Below are 18,724 nucleotides of genomic sequence, written 5' to 3' on the forward strand. Positions count from 1 at the left end.
ATAAATTGTTGCTGGTTGCTGCCTGTTGAACCGCTGTTGTGACAATCTTATCTGCACGTGACCCATTTTTCTGAGTGGCAGCGCGACAGTTCTTCGCGGGCGGGTGACAGGTCGGTCTGCTTTCGTGCAATTGATCAATCTCATCATTCCAAATAAATACAGCTTAAAATGGCACCCGCCCAGCCTGAGCTCAAGAAGGTTTGTCATAGCCCGCTTAATGTGGTTTTGGTCCCTTCTGCCCTCTGCAACAATTTCGGGAATCAAGACGCAGCTTTGAGCTCGAGCTTTTACTAACTTTGCGATCACAGTACCTCGACAAGCGTCTGTTTGTCCAACTGAATGGCAGCCGCAAAGTGATCGGTGTCCTGCGCGGATATGATGTACGAGAAGAAAATAGTTTTGCGCAGCTTCTACATGACTTTGCTAACCCTGGCGCGCAGGTCTTTCTGAATATTGTTCTCGACGATGCGTTTGAGGAGACGGAGGGTGGGAACAAGACTAGACTAGGCATGGTGGTATGTGACATTTGATTTTCTTCTGAGAGATGGTTGGTTCTCTGCGCATCTGCTAACCAAATCTCAAGGTCATCCGTGGCAACTCGGTTGTCATGCTGGAAGCTATGGAGCGTATCGGCGGCGACGACCGACAACACCGATAGACACTACGATGAAGATGAGGCTGTGGGAAACAAAATCTGATTTCAATCTCGCTCGGCGTTACGGTATGAATGGAAGCACGATATATCAAGAAATATAGGATCAGAAACCGAGATAAGCCAGGGAAACCGGCTATCCTGTGTAAAATTCTGAAAGGCCAATCTTAATTAGGCTTTGGTTGCCCAAAACTTTTCGTCATAATTCTCCATCATCTTGCCACCAAATTTCCTATGCCAGCCTTTGATACCACCCGTCATGATGATTGCCTTGACACCAGTTTCACCAACCTCGTTCAAGTAGTCTTGCATCCACCGAGCAGATCTGGTTCCCCGACCTCCTGAGCTCCCTGCAAGATCTTAGTGAAAGCCCAATGCTGTGCCCAGACGCCTTACCGCAATAGAAGATGATCATTTCGATGCCAGCTTGCTTGCAGAGCTGATATACAACAGGCCTCGTTTGAAATAAGGACTGGGCAGGGAGGTTGATGGAGGTTGCAACAGTGCCTCCATCCCAGTCGGTTCGTCGAACGTCGACAAGCAGGAACTTCCTTGGTGCGTGCTTGGATTCGTCAAGTGTCTTTTCCAAGAGGGCCATGACCTCTGAGTTCTCAATCGTTTCACAGGCTGCCTGCGGCTCAGGCAGGCCTGCCCACCATGGAGGGGCCTCACCAGAAGGCGGGGCATTCACATCTGTTGACATGGTCGCGCTGAGTCCTTCACCACAGAGCTTCTGGGTGAACTCGGACAAAATGTAGCAGCTTTGCACGTTCAGAACCAAATTTAGGGTAAGGTGAGTCCTACGGCGCCTGAGGTGGCTAATTAGATACGGCTACTGAATTGCTCCTCCCCCAGGCTCCACGTGATGCCCTCAATTTATATAGGTAGCTGACGTGCCATCACTTATGATAGGCTAGTTCTGTGAGCAAGGGCAAATCAAGACCAAACTCTGGAGTGCAGTATGCAAAGAAAGCCGAAACTTTCATACAGGATAGCAGCAGCAACACCGAGCCTATCTATCTGGGGTATCCGAAAAGAGAGCTTCCATTTAGGAATTGAGCTTCCGCTGACCCAACCCATATCAGGCTACTCAATTTGCGAGTAAAACTTATGCAACATCACCAGACTTGCGGGCAGTATTCCCGCAATGTTGAGTTGGAAAATGGGGGGCCTGCAGATTGACTTCTGTGTCGCTATTCCCAATTCAGCAGGTCGCATCTGGACAGCCAAACAGCATCCGCTTTCCAGCTGCATCACTAATAGACACCAAGGAAGATCGTTCTGTTCAAATTGATAGGTTTTCTTGGCAGAGGCTACAGCACCCGACTGCAGATCTTATTAAGCTTGTATTTTGCCTGTCGTGCCACGCACGGCCACGTCGATATACTTAATCAAGGCCATCCCCGTCGTTCCCACGATATTGTTAGCGCCCTCAGCGCCAGCATCGATAGTTTCATCCTTAGGCGTTTACTTCATTATGAGATGCGCTTCGCGATTCGTGTTTGCCGCATTCAGCGGAACCACGGCACTGGCTCTCGCACGCCCTCAGCATGAACCTTTTCAACCCATTGATCCTCAAAACTGGGTTAACCCTGACGATATGACGTGGGCAGACTACAGAGCACCCCCTGGCACGAATTGGAGTGATCCCGGCCGCATTGGTTCTGACAGAAACTTCAATATTGCGTTGGTAGTAGTTGACTATGACAACTTGCCATTTACCATTACCGGCCCCCCCAACTCGACAGTCTTTGGAAATCCGCTTCCAGGCCATGGCAATGTTGCAAGGGAAAGCGTGCCGTCTTACTACCGTGATCTATTGAACAAGCCAACGGAATTGAATGGCGGTCACACGCTTCATGAGTATTGGATGGAAGACTCGGGCGGGCGATTTGGCGTTGACTTGACAGCTTTCGGCCCATACCGAATGCCCGCGCACCACTACCGTTATGGTGTGGATGAGCGATTCAACCCAGGTGCTTGCCCTGCAAATGAAACTTGCTCACTCAGTCTGCGCGATGCCGCATTCGCGGCGTGGCGTCGGGATGTGGGAAATGATACGGCCAACGCATTTGAGCTCGTCTTCGTTCTGTCCGCTGGGCAGGATGAGTCGTCGACCTGGCAAGAGTTTGGTGAGATGAAGTTTGCTCATGAAAATGATGTCCCGGATGACTTTGGGCCTCCGGAAGGGGCCCAGATTCCCAACTTTGCCGCAACACGATACGTAAGCTGGACTTCTTGGGCTTCCGCCTCCGCGGTCTGGCCTAATGCTGGCGGGGGCTCTTCCCTTCAATGCGAAAGCTCTGGGATGGCCACATATGCACACGAACTCAGTCATCTGCTCAACATCCCAGACAACTATAACAATCCTTATGGAATACCACCGAGACGGGCGTTTACAGGGCCCTGGTCTATGTTGTCTCGTGGAACCTTTAATGGCCCTGGCGGCCCCCATAGCCGCTGGCAAATTCCTGCTCTCCAGGGCGGTGCCTTGGGTTCTCAACATACCGTCAGAGATAAACTGTACATCGGCCTCATCTCCGAGAAGAGGCTTCTCAACGTCTCCAAATCCAGTTTGCAGACCCGAGGTCCCGTGGTTACAAAAGTCAGAGCCAGAAATTCGCAGTGTGGCGTTATTGCGCTCCGCGTGGCCATGGGCAAGGATCTATCCCCAGCATGCAATATCACAACAGACCCCATGTGCGATGGGGGTGAGTATAATGCATACGATCTCGAGGTCATTGATCGAAGCGGTACCGACTCGTTCCAGGCAGACTCTGGTGTCATGATCAGCAAAATAAAATATGAAGCTACGACTCCCTTTCAATGGACTATAGATGCAAACCCGCAGAATATTGGGCTGGTGGACTTTGTTCGTCCCAACGGCACCAAGGCGATGGTTACCATAGGGGACTATCGTCAACTCCTGGACGCGCTATTCCACGCCGGCTCTAATTCAGGAAGTGAATTTGAGTACATTGACGAGCCTAATGGTCTTCACCTCTACGTCCTGAACCAGCACCGCTCCAGCAATGGCACACTCTCCTACGCGGTGGCTGCTCGCGCCATCAATGATACAAGTGCCAACGAGTACGCGGTTAAGGTATCTTCTGGAACTGTTCTCCCAGTAGCTGTCAATGCAGACACTACATCTGCATTCTATTGTTCTTTCAACATCAAGAATAATGGCACACAAGGGCACAAGGCTTCAGATACCAAGGCAGAAGTGGCCCAGCACAATTCCGACATTTATAGATTAAGCGCTACAGTTGCTGGATCGGGTTGGCAAGTCCAGTTGCCTAACGAGGTTGCAACGGCGCAATTTGGCCAGGATGTCGATGTACTAGTCGCCGTCAAGGCTGCAGAGCAATCAGATGAGGAGAGCATCGTGACTTTGAAAGTGACATCAGAATCAAGCAGCAGTGTCGTTGGTGTTGCCGAATGCAAAGTCGGCGCGAAAGAAACCAGGCCGGTCAGCGGGTTTCAGCACCAGTTGCCATGAGTTTTCTTGTCAAAGAGAAAGCCATTTAGCTTTTAGACATGATTACTCGCGGCTGAAGATATTCATCCTGCTGTGCTCGATGTCGGGGAAAGAGATAATCTGAATGGGCCGAGTCTGAGCTCAAGACTTCCAACAATATAATCTACTTTCCTGGAGAATCTCTTTTTTGCATGAGATTCGTGTCATTTGTGTAAATGTCCTGCCACCCGGATCTTTCGGTTTTTATGAATACGTAACCCATGAAGAACGAAATTGAATCTCGAAAACTGACAGCCAAAACCAACATGGCAGTAGAGAAAAGCAATCAAAAGATCATTCACTATCGTGTGCTACCGCCGCTTAATTAATGTCCCCGTACTAGTGGCCCATCACCCTTTCAATCGAAACAATTATTGCTCAACGGTGCCCATTGAGTTCATTATAACAGCACCCCAATCAAGATATCCATCGAACCAAACTGCGGGGTCAACTCCAGTCAGTAAGTCACTTCGCCACGGCGTGCTGCCATACACGTTTTGCATTTGCTCTGCTGGCATATTGGGATCCATCCCTTGCCAAGCACCACCGTCGTTTTGCATCATGTTGGTGGGTGCGGACTCCGGCCCTGCTGTCCAGCCAGACATACTCGTATCCATGTCTGCTTTGAGTTGTTGCCCGGGTGAGTGATTCTCACCCTCCTTGGAGACGAGTTCGGCCCATCTTTCCAGCTTTGCCTTCGTGATGCGAACCTTGATCGCGGTCATGCTCCAAACATTGGCTTCATCGTTTCTCGTGTCTGTCGACGAGATCTGGAAAGTCGCATTGGCTTGCTCGAATCGATTGCAGATAGCAAGCAAGATGTCGCCGACATTGACCATGAGACCCGGGTGCGTCTTGAGCTGCGCACGCAGATGGGCGACGGCAGCAGGCAGATCTGGGTCAAACACCCCTTCAGCCGGCGTCATTGGGCCAGGTATTCGGGGCGTTATCACACAGTTCTCCACATTTGAAGGCGGCACAGCTGTTCCTCGGGCACTTTGTGTTTTGGGCTCAAACGATGGTAAGCCCGTTGTGCCACGCTGAGTGTCCTCGGGCTCTCCAACCGGTTTAGGGGCCACAAGCTGAGCCCACCTCCCGAGCATAGTTAATGCATACACAAGCTGAGCTGCTACAGCTGTAGTCTGGCAAGCGTATTGGTGGACAGGCACAGTGAACCAGTTCTCGAACCAGCCTGTGAGAGCCGCGCTGATATTGTAGAGACGATCGAGAGGTGTTCCGCCGCCTGTATTGTTCAGGGTGAAAGCATCTGCCAATGATGAGATGAGATCTTTGTCGACAATTGGGGGCTCATATAATCTGAGGCGAGCGGTATTGAAGTACATTGTGATGATAGCTAATGAACAAAAGTCAGTGAATATGGCCAATGATGTCGTGGCGTTAATTGCATACTATCGTTCTTAAGATGTTCCGGCAACTTGGCCCGCAGCTCATCCAGCTCATTCTGAAAAGCGGATATATACACTGCGGCGGGTGCTTTTGGAATGCTGGAGAATTCTTCTATGGTATTGTCTCGCGGATTCAGCTCGGATATGCGCTGCGTCAAATGCTGAATTCGTAACAAGAATACGAGATTAACGTCTGTCTCATATTCCCTCTGCTTTTCAAGTACTGTGACGCATTCTCTGACATATGAAGTATAGCGCATAGGGTCAATTCGCCCAAAAACCGTTGACATTCTACCTACAAGTTAGTACCAGTGGGCGCAAAAGGATGACATGATTGCTAGCTTACGAAGAGGCGAGAAACCAGACGCCGATAAACGCACGCCTTTCCTCGTTGTTTCGCGCACAAGGCGCTGGCGGTTGAGCGGCCATCACCCTAGTGCCTTCGTGAATTATAGGATGTCGATTAAGGCCCATCTCTCCGACCAGAGAAATCACCAAGGATAGCAGGTTATGTAGCTGGGCATGGGCGAAGCAGTGGTACTGGTACCAACCAAGAATCACAATAATGCCCAAAAGAAGATCCATGGACCGCTCGGAGCGAATTAACATGTAATCGGATATATGTTTCTTCAGGGCGTACATTTGCGCTCTCATAGAGCGCAGACTGCGGAAGGAAGTGACCATGCGAATCGCCGACATGAGGAATGGGCGAGTTGCCCCAAGCTGCGCAGCTGTTACACTTGCTGGGATGATGACGAATGGATAGAGGTGTTGCAGCTGAGACTTGTATGTCTCTAGGGCGACATCATCGGTCTCTGGGGGTGGAGGGGCATCACCCGGTTCTGGGCGGCAGATGCAGTTTGCGGCGCCAAACGAATTGTATGTTGACGGGATATGCCATTCTTTCGGCGACTGCAGCTTCTGCGTTTGAGTTGTATTGTTGGCTATGGGGGACTCGGTCATCTGTGATGATGTAAGGTTGGAATCATCATACTCATCAGGAGTGCTGCCTTCCTGCTGCCCTGGGGTTTGGTGTGGCAGCTCTCCTGATGCTTGCAGCAAGCTCACCAAGCCATTCAGGCGCTCTTCAATTTGTGCAGTGCGTCTGGGGTCCAGTATTAGTTTGTTTGGATTCACGAATGTCATGATGACTAGAGTCGCGGACATGACGGGAGTGAAGAGCGACTCACGAGGGCTTGGGCTGCCTTTTCTTTCTCGGCTTGTGCACCTGATCCGTACAATCTTTGAGCAATCGTTCGCATCTGAGACCATGTTCGGCGTCAGCGATTCCATGTTTTGCTGAATCCGCCGCTGCCGGTATGATGGTTGAGAACCCATGCGTCTGGGAGGCGGAGCTGAGGGCTGCCAAAGGGCGAGGGCGACGATATATTCCACGGCGGAAAGATGAAATTGTCCTTACTTACCGGTCGCATTTCGATCCTGGCGTCTCATTCGAGCGGATACACTTTGCTTTCGCCGTTGCACAAGCAGCGCAAGCCGCACCCCATTTCGCCGTCGGCAATTTCGGGCGCTCGTCGTTGGGCATGGTTGGTCTGACAGCAAGACGAGCACGATCAGGCAGCCCCTGGCTGACCAGATATTATTCAATAACAGCTTTCCAAACAAGCGGATGTTGTATGCGACTTTCTGGATCACTAACAGGGGACTAGGCGATGAAAACAGGCACCTAAACAGCTTCCTAGGTTTACAAGAGCAAGATCGTAAGAGAGAAACGGCATTTTTCCCAAATCTCCGCCCACGACAGGCAAAAGTGGGTCAGTCGCCGGGCCTCGGCAGCTCTATCCGTACTTATCGAAGCTTTGCTGTTTTCAGTGGTGGATAAGCTTGCATCAACACTTGACCAAGTACCTAGGTATCTATTGATAGATGCAACAATTCTGTGGTGGCCGTGGACTTCTAGAAGGGGTGAAGGGGCCAGGGTGCTCAAGTTTAGTAGTATCTGCTCTGCTGGTGAGGTCTAACTTCCATGTCAAAGAAAAGATGTGGTAATCGCAAAATTACGGCTTGATTCAGTCCTAGTTCTACTAAACAAGTCAGATAAGGGTGGAAATGGCTTGATGCTGCTATTTCGAACCACAAAATCACTCCCTTGATCGACTTCTCGGGATTGCTGCCCGCTCCATCGCCTATAATACACAATTGAGCCTACCCTTTATTTCTGGCCGACGGCTTAACGTTGATGGCCTTGTTGGCCTAGGCTCTTAGCAAAGCATGATCGAATAATTCATGTTGCCCAAGCCTTATTTGGAGCGGGATACGCCAGCGCCAATGACGCCCGGAAGCTTCTCCTCACCGACGCTGAAGAGAAGACTGATGGACATCCAAACGGTGCCGACGATAACAATGGTGAATCCGAAGAAGAGCCAGAATGGCACGCTAACATCTTGCTTGGCGCATGTTGCTCCACCCCAGTACGTCGGCCCGCTGTTTTCGTTCGCCGTACGTCCGCAACGGCATACGAAGCAAACATCGCCTTCCTCGGCGTCTTTTGGGACCGCGCCGTATTTATTGACACAAGTTCCATGCCCCCCTGAGCAATTGTTCGTGCCGGCCATGCAGGTCTCATTTGAGCTGAAGCAGGCGGGAATGGGCTTCTTAGGTGGAAGCGGTGTCGAGGAGGCTGCAGCGGGATGAGTAACGCCCACAGAAGCTGCTTTATGATTGGAAGAGATGACCTGCTCGGCTTGTCGACGACGGAGCTCCTGAGGTTTGTCAGACCACGAAGGCTTCGCATTGTCGCCTGTCTCAGGCAAGAGCACAACCGTAGCCTCGAATTTCCCGGCCTTAGCAAGGCGGGGGATAGTTCGCAGAGCATCGAGGATACTCTTGATCGACTCCGGCTTCTGTGGAAACATTAATTTTGAGCAATAGCTGGCATGCGTATTTCAGCATACCTCTGCGATGTTGTATCTGGCAGCAGTGGATGACTTGCCCCAGCACTTGCCATCTGTCAACTTCATAATCTCGTCCAAGGTACAGCTATGTTGTTTCGTCGCGCCCGCATTGTATGCGTCAATGTCGACTAAATCGCGATTGGCCGCAGATGAGGGCAAATCATCTATCGTAAAAGCCGCGTCTTGGCCTAACGCTTTCGTAGCGTCCTCGACTTGTGACGCAGTCATGCCATCAACCATGACAAATAGCCGCTTGGTCGTCGACTTGGGAGCAAATAATACATCTTTAGATGAGGAGAATCTGTTCAATGTAGCAACAGCATCGGCGGCACTGATGTCTTCGGGAATATCTCCGATGGTTGGCCCTTCGCCGGGGCTGGCCAGGCGCTGAAGGAATACGAGCCTAGCGAGGCTACGACCGAGCGAAGCTGTCGAGGCAGACTCGTCGCGAGGAAATGTGAAGGCGTGTCCCGTAGTCGTAGCTGCCGCAGCGCAGCTTGCAAGAGCTGCAACGATCCCTGCAGTGAATTTCATGATGGTTGTGGGGTCATAAAAGCTATGGCTGTCGAGCAGAGGAACACCGAAACGTCACCACGGAGATGGTCTGAGGTGCAGTAGCTGCATGTCGCTCGTTTCGCTACGCGGAACCCGGCGTTTGGTTACTCCGGCGGCTAGCGACTGGTGGTGGTGGCGGTCCTCCCACTACCAGCAAGTCAATATTGGTTGCCTAACGGCGAGCTGGACCATTACCACCTGTGCAATTTTAAACACGGCGTTGTCTTTTCAGCAGTATGCATTTTATTCTTTTACGAACATTTGTTGACATATCCACCTGCCGATAGATTGTATCGCCTTCTGCTAGATTATGGCGATGCGACGGCTTGCGCCAGCGGCGAGATTGGCGTCCTTCAACGCTCCTCGATTAAGGCCACTCCCCAACCAGCGAATTCTCTTGAAACCCCGGCAGATATCTCTGCTACCATGGCGTAAAAGCGACTTCGCAGCTCAGCCTCTACCCGTTTACTTTCCCAAACCAGTTGTTCGCTCACGACTTCGGCCGGTGCGCCGATTTGTTGGGTATGGGTTCTTGCTGCCGATTTTCGGGCTCGCATTGCTAACACCATCGTTCTCTGTCTACAGGCGCGTTCTTTTCACGACAGCCGCAGTGTTTGCGTGCTGGACCGTTTTCTACGTCATCGTTCTTGAGCCCTTGTTCGACTGGGCAGAAGACGAATGGGATGCCCTATCGGAGAAGGAGAAGCAAGAAATAGCGGAAGAAGCGGAGGATGGCCCGGATTCGATACTATTTCTGCCCATGCCATTCGGTACAATCGAGGTCAAGCAACCACCGTACCGAAGCAGCGACCCGGAGTGGCAAGAATTCGTTGTCTTCAGCAGAAATAAGCAGGCACGCGAGGATATCAAACGTGTGTGAAGAACTGCTAAAAAATGTATGCTTTATGGTTTTGCTAACTTGGATCTTCTAGACAAGCTTGCCGACCTCATCTGCAAAGCAATCCAGAAGAGTGACCAGTATGTCAGGATTCTCGGCGGCAAAGATATCCGCGTATCCCAGTTCTGGTTAGACACCATCTTTCCTGCCCGACCGCCTCCTAAACACTATGTAGCGGGGTAGGTTTTATTTCCCCCCCAATCTGCAGAGTTCCCCCTCTCACTCAATACTGAACGTCACTACAGAATTAGCATCGAGGATGATGGAATATATTGGGCACATCGCCCCATCGATTCGCTCGCAGCGAAACATTTATCTCTTGCCATCTATCCCGCGGCAGTGGCCAAGGCGGCATGGAGTTTCCTCAGTGTTCTTGGCAAGGGCCTAGCTTCAGATACCGCCGTATTTTTGGGCATCGCTGAACCTACCAAACGACCACCAACGTGGGAATCTGTCGTCCTGAATCGTATGCAGCAACAGGAAACCGTTGGCCCTGGCGCAAATCGAGAGTTGCAAGATTTGAAAAAGACGCTTCAGTCAGCCGTGTCAGTGGGGAATGTGATGCCATCTAATCTGGAGCACGCTAGCTCGGCTGCGATGGTTACACTGGCCAAGACCTGGAAGCCTGCACGTCAAGGCCCTGGCCCCGGCTGCATCAAAGTTGATGGTTTGATTCAAGTGTCCGGAAAGAAGGCATACATGGCTGTGTATGTTGTCGCATGGTTTGACCCGAAGCAGAAGAAGTTTGTCGACATCCAGACGCAGCTGAAACATCTCTTACCGTTCCAGCAATACCCGGCCAAATGAGGGCTGGGTATGTGCGAGCCCGGTCAAGTAATGGACGTAAATATTATGCCTGGCGGAGCGATCAATCGCCTAACTGTATTTTTTGTATCTTATTTAGGTAGCATGGCACTGGCGCTCACAGTTTCTTCTCACTTTCGAGGCAGCCAATACTCTTGATGGCTCTACATTTGGAATAAACCCCTGACAAGCTGATTTTCGTGGCAACCCGAAGCAATGACATGATGTAAGATGTTCTTTCTTGTTACATTTTAGGCCGAAACGAAGATACATCCATCAATCACAGACAAATTATCACCTATGCCCAAGAAAACGTAGCACCATCTGGACAGCCTCGATCCCGTGCCGTCCCCTACTTGATGAGCTATCATCCAAAGAAAAACAAATCGTAAATAGTTCCATCATTGTCCCAGAAACTCCCACAGAAGACAGAAAGGAACTTTAAAAGAATACATACCACTGACATCGCCTATCGTTCGCTTAATGGTGATCCCAGTTTTTCTGCTCTTCTCTTCTTCTCTCTTCTCTTCTTTTCTGTTCCTTTCTTTCCTTTTCTTTTCTTTCAATTTTTCATCACGTTGACGTATGCCGTAAATATTTCCAATTCAGTCTCGGGGCCACCTGGTTCTCGCTGCTCGCCTGGGATGGCAGCGATTAGGTGAGTCTCAACAACGTTGACCCCAGGGTGCAGGCCGACTTCGAAGGCAAGCTCCTGTGATTGCTGGCCGGGAATCATCTGCGGGTACGGCTTCACCGGCTGCCTGTTGATGAGTGTCCAGAGACTATAGTGCCGCTCGTGCAAGAACTCGGGCAGCATCGTGATAACGAAGATGCGGTTGCAGTGCTGCGGCACGTTGATGACGCCAGACTGCTGCAGGTATTTCGGGTCAGGATAGATGGAGCCCATGTTCGGTTGCGCGAGCTGCAGCATCGGATGGGCCTGGATGGAAAGGCGAGAAAGGAGTGCATCGTTGACGCCTGTAGTCCGGATTAGCCTCCATTACTTAGATGCCTACAAAAAAGGGGCTCACCTTTACCAACGCCGCGTGGTCGTCTCGTCTCATTGTTTTGGGCCGGGTTGGGGGCTGGAGGGGGAACAGGAACAGGAGTCTCTGATAGTCCTGGCGGTCGTGGAGCACCCACCGGGAGCTGGCCCGGCGTAGGTGCATTAGCAGGTGTTGCATCCTCGCCTTGTGCGCCGGGGGTTTCGACGCCATTGGCAGTCTCGACGGTCGTGGTAGGCGTCTGAGTGCCTGGGGCTGGGGCTGGCGACTCTTCATTGCCGCGGCCACCAACATGAATTGTGATTTTCTTATTTGAGGGAGTGTCACTGCCGCCATGGCCGCCTACCCGAAGCTTGATTTTCGATGGCGCGGGCTCTGGAACAGCGGCCTTGGCCTTCTTTAGCTGTGCATTAAACATTTTCTACTGTTTGTCAGCGGAGAAGTTTCGGTTTGGCATATAGCGTAACAAACCTCTAGTTCTTGTGCAAGAGAATAGATCTCGCTGCCTTCTTCATTGTAGAAGTACGCGTTTGTCCAAAGCAATTTCGATTTTTCCTCAAAGGCGGCCCACGACTTGAACTCGCTGACCCCCGTCAGTTCACCACGACCCTGAATGCCCTTGACAATTTTCTGAAGCTTCTTTAGCGACAAAGGGTCAGTGACTATCCTGTAGTAGTCTTTCAAGGCCCGAGGAGGTAAGTTGATGAAGGGCTCAAAGTAGGCATCCTCGTATTCAGGGTCATGATGCCTAAGCAGCTCTTCCACAATTTTCTCTTGTGCTTCCTGGAATGTGAGACCCTTGTAGGGAACGCCCTCATACTGGTGACCGTCAGGCTTTGCTGGCGCAGCAGGCTTAGGGCTTGCTTGATAGGCCGAGGATCGTCGCGGTCGTGAGCGAGAGGAGGCAGGCTCTTCTTTTCTCTTGAGAATGATGGATTTGCGCCGCGGGCCTTCCTCCTCTTCCTCCTCCTCCTCTTCCTCTTCTTCTTCCTCTTCCCCGTCCTCCTCCTCTTCTGCCTCGTCTGCCTCTTCTGCCTCTTCTGCCTCCCCTTCCTCTTCTTCTGCCGCTTCCTCTTCACCTACATTCTCACCACCCTCTTCCTCTTGGCCATCATCATCGTCTTCACCCTCGGCATCTCCGTCGGGTAATGGTGTAGGGAAGGCTTGATAACCCCTCTTTGCGTATGCAGGATTATTTTTCGTCATGTAATTACTAAGTGCCTTGCGAAAACGCTCTGCATCATCGAAAACGGATGACGATCGCGGGTAGAACTCTTTGGCGTTGGCAATCATGCGCTTAAAATAGCTTTCGAGGTCAGCCAGGGTCTTAAATTCGCCCTTATCGAGTTTTTCTTCGACGATCTCGAGTGAAATAGGCATTCGGGTCCTCTTGTAGTACTCGGAATTTCCTTGTCGAGGGATCAACTTTTCGAAGTAGGTTGCGATTAAGCGACCGCTGCGACACAAGTCAGCAAATACGTCACAGGTCGTGAGCCATCACTACTACCTTTTATCAGAGGTACGGCGAATCTGCTCGAGGAATGCAAGTCCATATGCGGTAGTCGACTCCTTGGTCTCTCCCTTGGTGAGGTCAAAGTCCTAAACAGCCAATTAGCACACTCCGCGCAGCAGTGATGGCGCATCGCGCGCAGCTAGGAACAGGGGCGTGACAGGAGTCATCCATCCGAAGAAGATGACCTACATCTATCTTAACGCCAGAAATGCAGGATGAGTCGTACCGAAACCTTGCGACGCTTCGAAGAGCGGTCGCCAGAGTCCCCGCCACTGCCAGCGTCGGCCTTGCGCTTGCTATCCATTGCAGAAGCGCCTTAGCGTCAAGACAGCGGAAGTCGTATATGATGCGCGAAATTGCGACTTGATCTAGCTCTATAGTGTGCCAATTGAGGTTGACAGCACTCGGCGCACAATGCAAAGCCGCAGCCTTATACCGCCGACTACTAGACGCGTGTTTAGGTCGCAGAAATCGCGATTCGAGATATGTGGCAGCAGCGACCGCTTGGAAAGACTGTGTGCGCGTCGTTTTGTGCTGTAAATGTGCGCGATCGTGTAATTTTGCCGCGGCTCAATTTTAGAAATGGGCGCTTGATGCCGCGTGCGAGCGCTGCCAGTAACGAGTATCGCGAGCTAGGTATGGATGGCGTGGATGAGCGTGGTCTTTGTCCTGAGAAAAGCGGGAAAAAGCAGGGAGCCAACAAAATACCGTGGAGTCCCAGTTGGGACTAGCGTCGCCACCACTCTTCGGATGATCCAAGTCTGCTGCATTCAGCCCATGAACTCGAGATTTGTCTGGTTTCACTGAATGTTGTGTCAAAAAATCTTTGAAGACTTTAATATAATAAAGAAAAAACCCGGAAGTTTAAACCGATGGATTGCTTCTTTTATAGTAGTTATTCATCATCTATGATGTTGCAGTGATTTGACAGCACAACTTTCCACTCATCCATAATGCTGCCGACACTTTACGTAGGTATTCGATGCAAAGAGTGTAGAAAGGAAACAACAGTTACTGCCAGATATTCTCCATAGGCCATATAAAAAAAGTCCTGACTTACATTACCCATTTCTTCATGATCAACAACTCGGAGCTGTTGTCTTGCAGGCAATGGTGAGGGCGCTGGAGTGCCCCGCTGCGGAAGCTCTGGTCGCGATCGGACCTTGCTTGGCCAGGGAAGTCACCAAAACTTCTTCACCTGCATCTGCTCGCCATTTAATTGCATGCCACCAGACAACATGTCAGACTCCGAGACACCGAAAGGCCCGCCTCCCGGTTATGACGAAGCTGCCACAGAGCACACTGCCGGTGCGCGACAAGCCCCTCCGTCAGGACTGCGCCGAGGCCCAGCGCCTCTAGACATCCCCATCATCAAACACCTCAATTCGAAGCGAGTTATCCTGGCTTCCGCGTCACCTCGCAGAAGGGCGCTTCTACAACAGGTAAATACACAGTAGCCGCTGCCATGACGCGCCCATCTAACAGCACATGACAGATTGGCTTGAGGAATCTAGAGATAACGCCGTCGACTATACCGGAAGACCTAGACAAGTCGATCTATGGCCCATGGGAGTATGTTTCCGAAACTGGCCGTCGCAAAGGCCTTGATATCTACCGCAAGTCTCTAGAGACACATCTCAACTCCATACCCGATCCGGATCTTGTCATCTCCGCCGACACCGTCATCGTCACCCGCGAAGGCCGGATCCTGGAGAAGCCTCGAAGCGAAGCCGACCATATTGCCATGCTGAAGCTTTTGCGTGACTCTCGGATGCATCGCGTCCTGACCTCGGTGACTGCAATTGCCCCCCGAGAAGATGCGCGCCATCCGGGCTATGACTTGGCGACGCAAACGGTGGAGACCAAGGTCTATTTTTACAGCGAGGAGGATGGTCTGCCGGATGATGTAATTGAGGCATATGTCAGGACGCGCGAAGGTGTCGACAAGGCGGGGGGGTACGGCATCCAAGGTGTCGCTGGTCTTCTCTTGATTGAAAAGATTGAGGGCAGCATGGACAATGTCATCGGGCTGCCTGTACAGAAGACGTTGCAGCTGGCGGAGAAGGTCATCTTCCGCCAAGACGAAGTGGATTTTGAGGGTGAAGAGGCAGAATCGGATGGGTAAAGCTAATAAACGATGTACCTTGCAAGTTCAAGCATTGATAACGCGCCGCCCCGGCTGGCATGGATGTATCACTTGCGAACAGTTAGATCACGAATGCAACTAATAATATTACGATGCAAGAATTGGCACATCTTCTGGGTCAGTGTGTTCATTACGAATCGTGCTACCTAGACCTGATACAACGACTGTCTCGACTCATTCACTGGCGTTAGCAACGGCTCTTTGCGAAAGCCATTACGGGCATTGACAGGCCAATTTTGTCCGCCAATTTCGTCGACCTGAATTTTCGTCTTACTAACGTCTCATCAATACATGTGTGATTGGCCTATTGCGATGTCATGCACGACGTGATCCTCGGCTTGCCCATCCTGCCACTAAGCTACGACCGGCTTACCGCAACGCAGCCCACCACCGACACCGTCATGCCACCTGAGAGGAATCTGGGGCAAGACCCCTGCCAGAAATGCTTCAGGCAAATAAAATAGTGGAATTCACTTCCTTCCCCCCCTCCCCCTGCGGCCGCTGCAAGCCTACAGCGCCGACGGTGCGGGTACATACCTACATAGTATGAAGCCGCTTTGCATGCGGCGGCCTGCGCATGTGATCCCCCACCAGAGGCGGCCAGCCGATTTAACATGCCTGCCCGTCCCATCGACACCTCTAAACACCTCTAAATCATCTTTCCCACAAGTTTAGCCTGGAAACCCGTCGTGAAGTACTACCTCTTTTGATCATGTCGTCGTCGCCAAATAATACTGCCGGGGATGCTGCCAACGCTAATGGCGACGAGAAGCCCCGTCTTACCGAGGAAGAGAAGAAACAGAACCACATTGCCTCTGGTGAGTTGTCAGCATGCGCGGCCCGGCATTTCTTCTCCCGCAACATGCCGGATCGTCGCGCAGGGCGTGCGATTGTTCCAATGATCGTCGCTGGTTGCTAACCTCACGGAAAAGAACAAAAACGCAGACAGGCCATCCGCGAGGGCTTCGACCGACTGACCGAACTGGTGCCCGGCCTCGAGGGGCAGGGCCGATCCGAGGGCCTTGTGCTCAAGAAGACAGTCGAGTATATGCGCCAGCAGCTCGATGAGCGCCAGTCTATGATTGAGCGCGTCGAGCAGACAGGTGGCGCCGTGGACCCCGAACTCAAGTCGTAAGTCACGCCATGGCGACCGACGCGCTCTCGCATGGTTAACAGTCCTCGTCCCAGGCCGGCCTTTGCCCACCCACACAACCGCGGTCGAGGCGATAGATGAAGAGGTCCACGCTGCCAAATGACAAGGAAACGACGAGACCCCTTTCCGCATGCAGAAACCTACGCGATCCCGGCATCGTATGCCACGAGGGCGGATTGCAGCTCAGCAGCCTCGAGGGGCTTTACGGCCACCACCAAAAAGCCATCGTGGCGCCGCGGCGAGCGCGCCGCCTACGCAAAACACCAGTATTTGTTCCGCAATGCTGAGTAAAACATGGATAACCCCAAGAGAACAGCATCATCAAAACCCTTTGCTGTCAGGGAGAGAATTTCCATGACATGATTATACATAGACTAGATTACATCATTCAAAACGAGCCACCATCTGCATCATTCTGTCTCGCATGTCGCCCGGTGACATGCGCTCCTTGCCTAGGCTGACTTGACTATTTTGCACATCTGCATCGCCCACAACAAGAATTTGGCTGTATCCATTATTGCGCGCTTCTCTAATCTTGGCGCCGAGTGACCTGGCAGTCGTGTCCAGGTCCACCGCAAGACCTGTCTGGCCAGACAAGGCGACACCAGTATCCTGCACTGGAGGCTCGTTGCTAGTGTATGATGCTGGAAGATTGCCAAGCAAAACGTCGCGGACTTTTTCTGCCCAGTTTACAACAGGATCAGTTGTGTTGACAGTGAGAATGATGGCCTGCCTGGGATTCAACCAGAACGGCCACTTGCCATTGTAGTTTTCAATAAGAAGCGCCATGAGACGCTCCACGGAACCGAGCACGGCGCGGTGGATCATGACAGGCCGCACCGGGCCATACTCCGCCAGCAGCGCCGGGTCCTCCGTGGTCTCGCCGCGAGCCTCGTACTCGGGAGCTGGTGCTTGGTATTCCAGCTCGAAACGCTTCGGCAGCTGAAAGTCGAGCTGAACTGTTGCAGTCTGGTGTTCTTTGCCGTCTGAGTCTCTGAGCACAATATCAATCTTTGGTCCATAAAAGGCGCCGTCTCCTTCGTTGACGCTCCAGGGCATGCCTGAAGCGTCCAGCGCGCGACGAAGACGATCCTCTGCTCTGTCCCATTCGTCTTCGGTGCCTATATAGTGGTCCTTGGGTCGCGTAGACAGGGCCAATCGATAGCTCACGCCAAATTTCAAAGTTGTGTAAACCACTTTGACAAAGTCGAGAGTCTTCTTGATCTCCTCCTCGACTTGGCTGGGACGGCAAAAGATGTGGCCGTCATCTTGGTGGAAGCGGCGAACTCTTGTCAGCCCAGAGAGTGCACCTGATATTTCGTTTCGATGGAGTGGACTGAAATCGGCATACCGTACTGGCAGATCTCGATAGCTGTGCAGTTTCGACGCAAAAATGAGGCAATGACCAGGACAATTCATGGGCTTGAGACCGTATTCACTATCGTCCTCGTCTTCAGCCATGGCTGTTTCGCTCACTTCACGGCTACAGCATCCACCGGATTCCTCGATTGCCGCCGTTCTCTTGTTTCCGGTCACCGTATACATGTCGTCGGCGTAGTTGTCGAGGTGGCCGGACTTGGCCCACAGCGACTTTTTGTATATCGTCGGGGTGATGACTTCCTCAAAGCCATACCGCACATATTGCTTTCGCAGAAAATCCACAAGTCGATTGAATATGCGCGCTCCGCTTGGGAGAAATATTGGCGATCCAGGGCTGAAGGCCGACGTGATGAACAGCTCTTGCTGGTGGCCCAGCTTCCGATGGTCAGGAGGTTCGCGTTTCTCCGGTTTTTGCGAGTAGAATCGGTGCAGCAGACAATTCGGACACGTCCATTGGTGTTTGAAAGCAAGCAAGGCGGTTCGCCTTGTAGCCTGTAAGCGCAACATGCGAGTGTTGACGAGCAATTGTTTCGTTCAGCGGAAGGTAGTTTTAGCCTGCGACGAGAATCCAGCGTGACCGTCTGTACCCAAGAACTACCTTACCTATTTGCTTACCTAGCCTAGGTAGTTGAGAATTTGCAGCAGCTAGGTACCTAGTTACTTGCTGACCCACTGTGGTCAAGACTGCTGTAGGGGTCCCGCGAATCTGAGCTTGCCGACATCGAATACCCAAGATAAGCATGAAAGTTAACACGGGGAAAGGAATTTAAGGAGGCAA

The 18,724-nt window shown here is 51.8% G+C and overlaps 10 protein-coding genes across 10 annotated transcripts; 5 read left to right on the top strand and 5 right to left on the bottom strand.

Annotated features, from left to right (window-relative positions):
* Nucleotides 1-168: 168 nt before the first annotated feature.
* Nucleotides 169-658, top strand: V2A60_003284 (uncharacterized protein; the record flags this gene model as incomplete). Its single annotated transcript, XM_083254620.1, has 4 exons — nucleotides 169-198; nucleotides 309-380; nucleotides 441-515; nucleotides 584-658. The coding sequence occupies 4 exons, from the start codon at nucleotides 169-171 to the stop codon at nucleotides 656-658; spliced, it is 252 nt and encodes an 83-aa protein (XP_083110746.1).
* Nucleotides 659-823: 165 nt separating this feature from the next.
* On the bottom strand, nucleotides 824-1,355 carry V2A60_003285 (uncharacterized protein; the record flags this gene model as incomplete). Its single annotated transcript, XM_083254621.1, has 2 exons — nucleotides 824-1,002; nucleotides 1,049-1,355. The coding sequence occupies 2 exons, from the start codon at nucleotides 1,353-1,355 to the stop codon at nucleotides 824-826; spliced, it is 486 nt and encodes a 161-aa protein (XP_083110747.1).
* A 774-nt stretch (nucleotides 1,356-2,129) lies between these two features.
* V2A60_003286 (uncharacterized protein) lies at nucleotides 2,130-4,154 on the top strand (the record flags this gene model as incomplete). The annotated part of the gene is made up of 1 exon (XM_083254622.1): nucleotides 2,130-4,154. The coding sequence occupies one exon, from the start codon at nucleotides 2,130-2,132 to the stop codon at nucleotides 4,152-4,154; it is 2,025 nt and encodes a 674-aa protein (XP_083110748.1).
* Nucleotides 4,155-4,543: 389 nt separating this feature from the next.
* V2A60_003287 (uncharacterized protein) lies at nucleotides 4,544-6,745 on the bottom strand (the record flags this gene model as incomplete). Its single annotated transcript, XM_083254623.1, has 3 exons — nucleotides 4,544-5,526; nucleotides 5,583-5,869; nucleotides 5,925-6,745. The coding sequence occupies 3 exons, from the start codon at nucleotides 6,743-6,745 to the stop codon at nucleotides 4,544-4,546; spliced, it is 2,091 nt and encodes a 696-aa protein (XP_083110749.1).
* Nucleotides 6,746-7,839: 1,094 nt separating this feature from the next.
* Nucleotides 7,840-9,027, bottom strand: V2A60_003288 (DUF3844 domain-containing protein; the record flags this gene model as incomplete). Its single annotated transcript, XM_083254624.1, has 2 exons — nucleotides 7,840-8,442; nucleotides 8,494-9,027. The coding sequence occupies 2 exons, from the start codon at nucleotides 9,025-9,027 to the stop codon at nucleotides 7,840-7,842; spliced, it is 1,137 nt and encodes a 378-aa protein (XP_083110750.1).
* Nucleotides 9,028-9,358: 331 nt separating this feature from the next.
* On the top strand, nucleotides 9,359-10,753 carry V2A60_003289 (uncharacterized protein; the record flags this gene model as incomplete). The annotated part of the gene is made up of 4 exons (XM_083254625.1): nucleotides 9,359-9,570; nucleotides 9,634-9,920; nucleotides 9,981-10,125; nucleotides 10,192-10,753. The coding sequence occupies 4 exons, from the start codon at nucleotides 9,359-9,361 to the stop codon at nucleotides 10,751-10,753; spliced, it is 1,206 nt and encodes a 401-aa protein (XP_083110751.1).
* A 559-nt stretch (nucleotides 10,754-11,312) lies between these two features.
* Nucleotides 11,313-13,571, bottom strand: V2A60_003290 (Bromodomain-containing protein; the record flags this gene model as incomplete). The annotated part of the gene is made up of 5 exons (XM_083254626.1): nucleotides 11,313-11,728; nucleotides 11,782-12,175; nucleotides 12,226-13,210; nucleotides 13,262-13,353; nucleotides 13,494-13,571. The coding sequence occupies 5 exons, from the start codon at nucleotides 13,569-13,571 to the stop codon at nucleotides 11,313-11,315; spliced, it is 1,965 nt and encodes a 654-aa protein (XP_083110752.1).
* Nucleotides 13,572-14,505: 934 nt separating this feature from the next.
* On the top strand, nucleotides 14,506-15,392 carry V2A60_003291 (nucleotide diphosphatase; the record flags this gene model as incomplete). The annotated part of the gene is made up of 2 exons (XM_083254627.1): nucleotides 14,506-14,709; nucleotides 14,763-15,392. 2 exons carry the CDS (start codon nucleotides 14,506-14,508, stop codon nucleotides 15,390-15,392), a joined length of 834 nt encoding a protein of 277 aa, XP_083110753.1.
* A 733-nt stretch (nucleotides 15,393-16,125) lies between these two features.
* On the top strand, nucleotides 16,126-16,647 carry V2A60_003292 (uncharacterized protein; the record flags this gene model as incomplete). The annotated part of the gene is made up of 3 exons (XM_083254628.1): nucleotides 16,126-16,231; nucleotides 16,346-16,544; nucleotides 16,602-16,647. The coding sequence occupies 3 exons, from the start codon at nucleotides 16,126-16,128 to the stop codon at nucleotides 16,645-16,647; spliced, it is 351 nt and encodes a 116-aa protein (XP_083110754.1).
* Nucleotides 16,648-16,950: 303 nt separating this feature from the next.
* Nucleotides 16,951-18,453, bottom strand: V2A60_003293 (threonine--tRNA ligase MST1; the record flags this gene model as incomplete). The annotated part of the gene is made up of 1 exon (XM_083254629.1): nucleotides 16,951-18,453. One exon carries the CDS (start codon nucleotides 18,451-18,453, stop codon nucleotides 16,951-16,953), a length of 1,503 nt encoding a protein of 500 aa, XP_083110755.1.
* Nucleotides 18,454-18,724: the final 271 nt, after the last annotated feature.

The sequence above is a fragment of the Cordyceps javanica genome, chromosome 2, assembly GCF_051103115.1.
Source record: "Cordyceps javanica chromosome 2, complete sequence".
In the NCBI taxonomy this organism is placed as follows: Eukaryota; Fungi; Ascomycota; class Sordariomycetes; order Hypocreales; family Cordycipitaceae; genus Cordyceps; species Cordyceps javanica.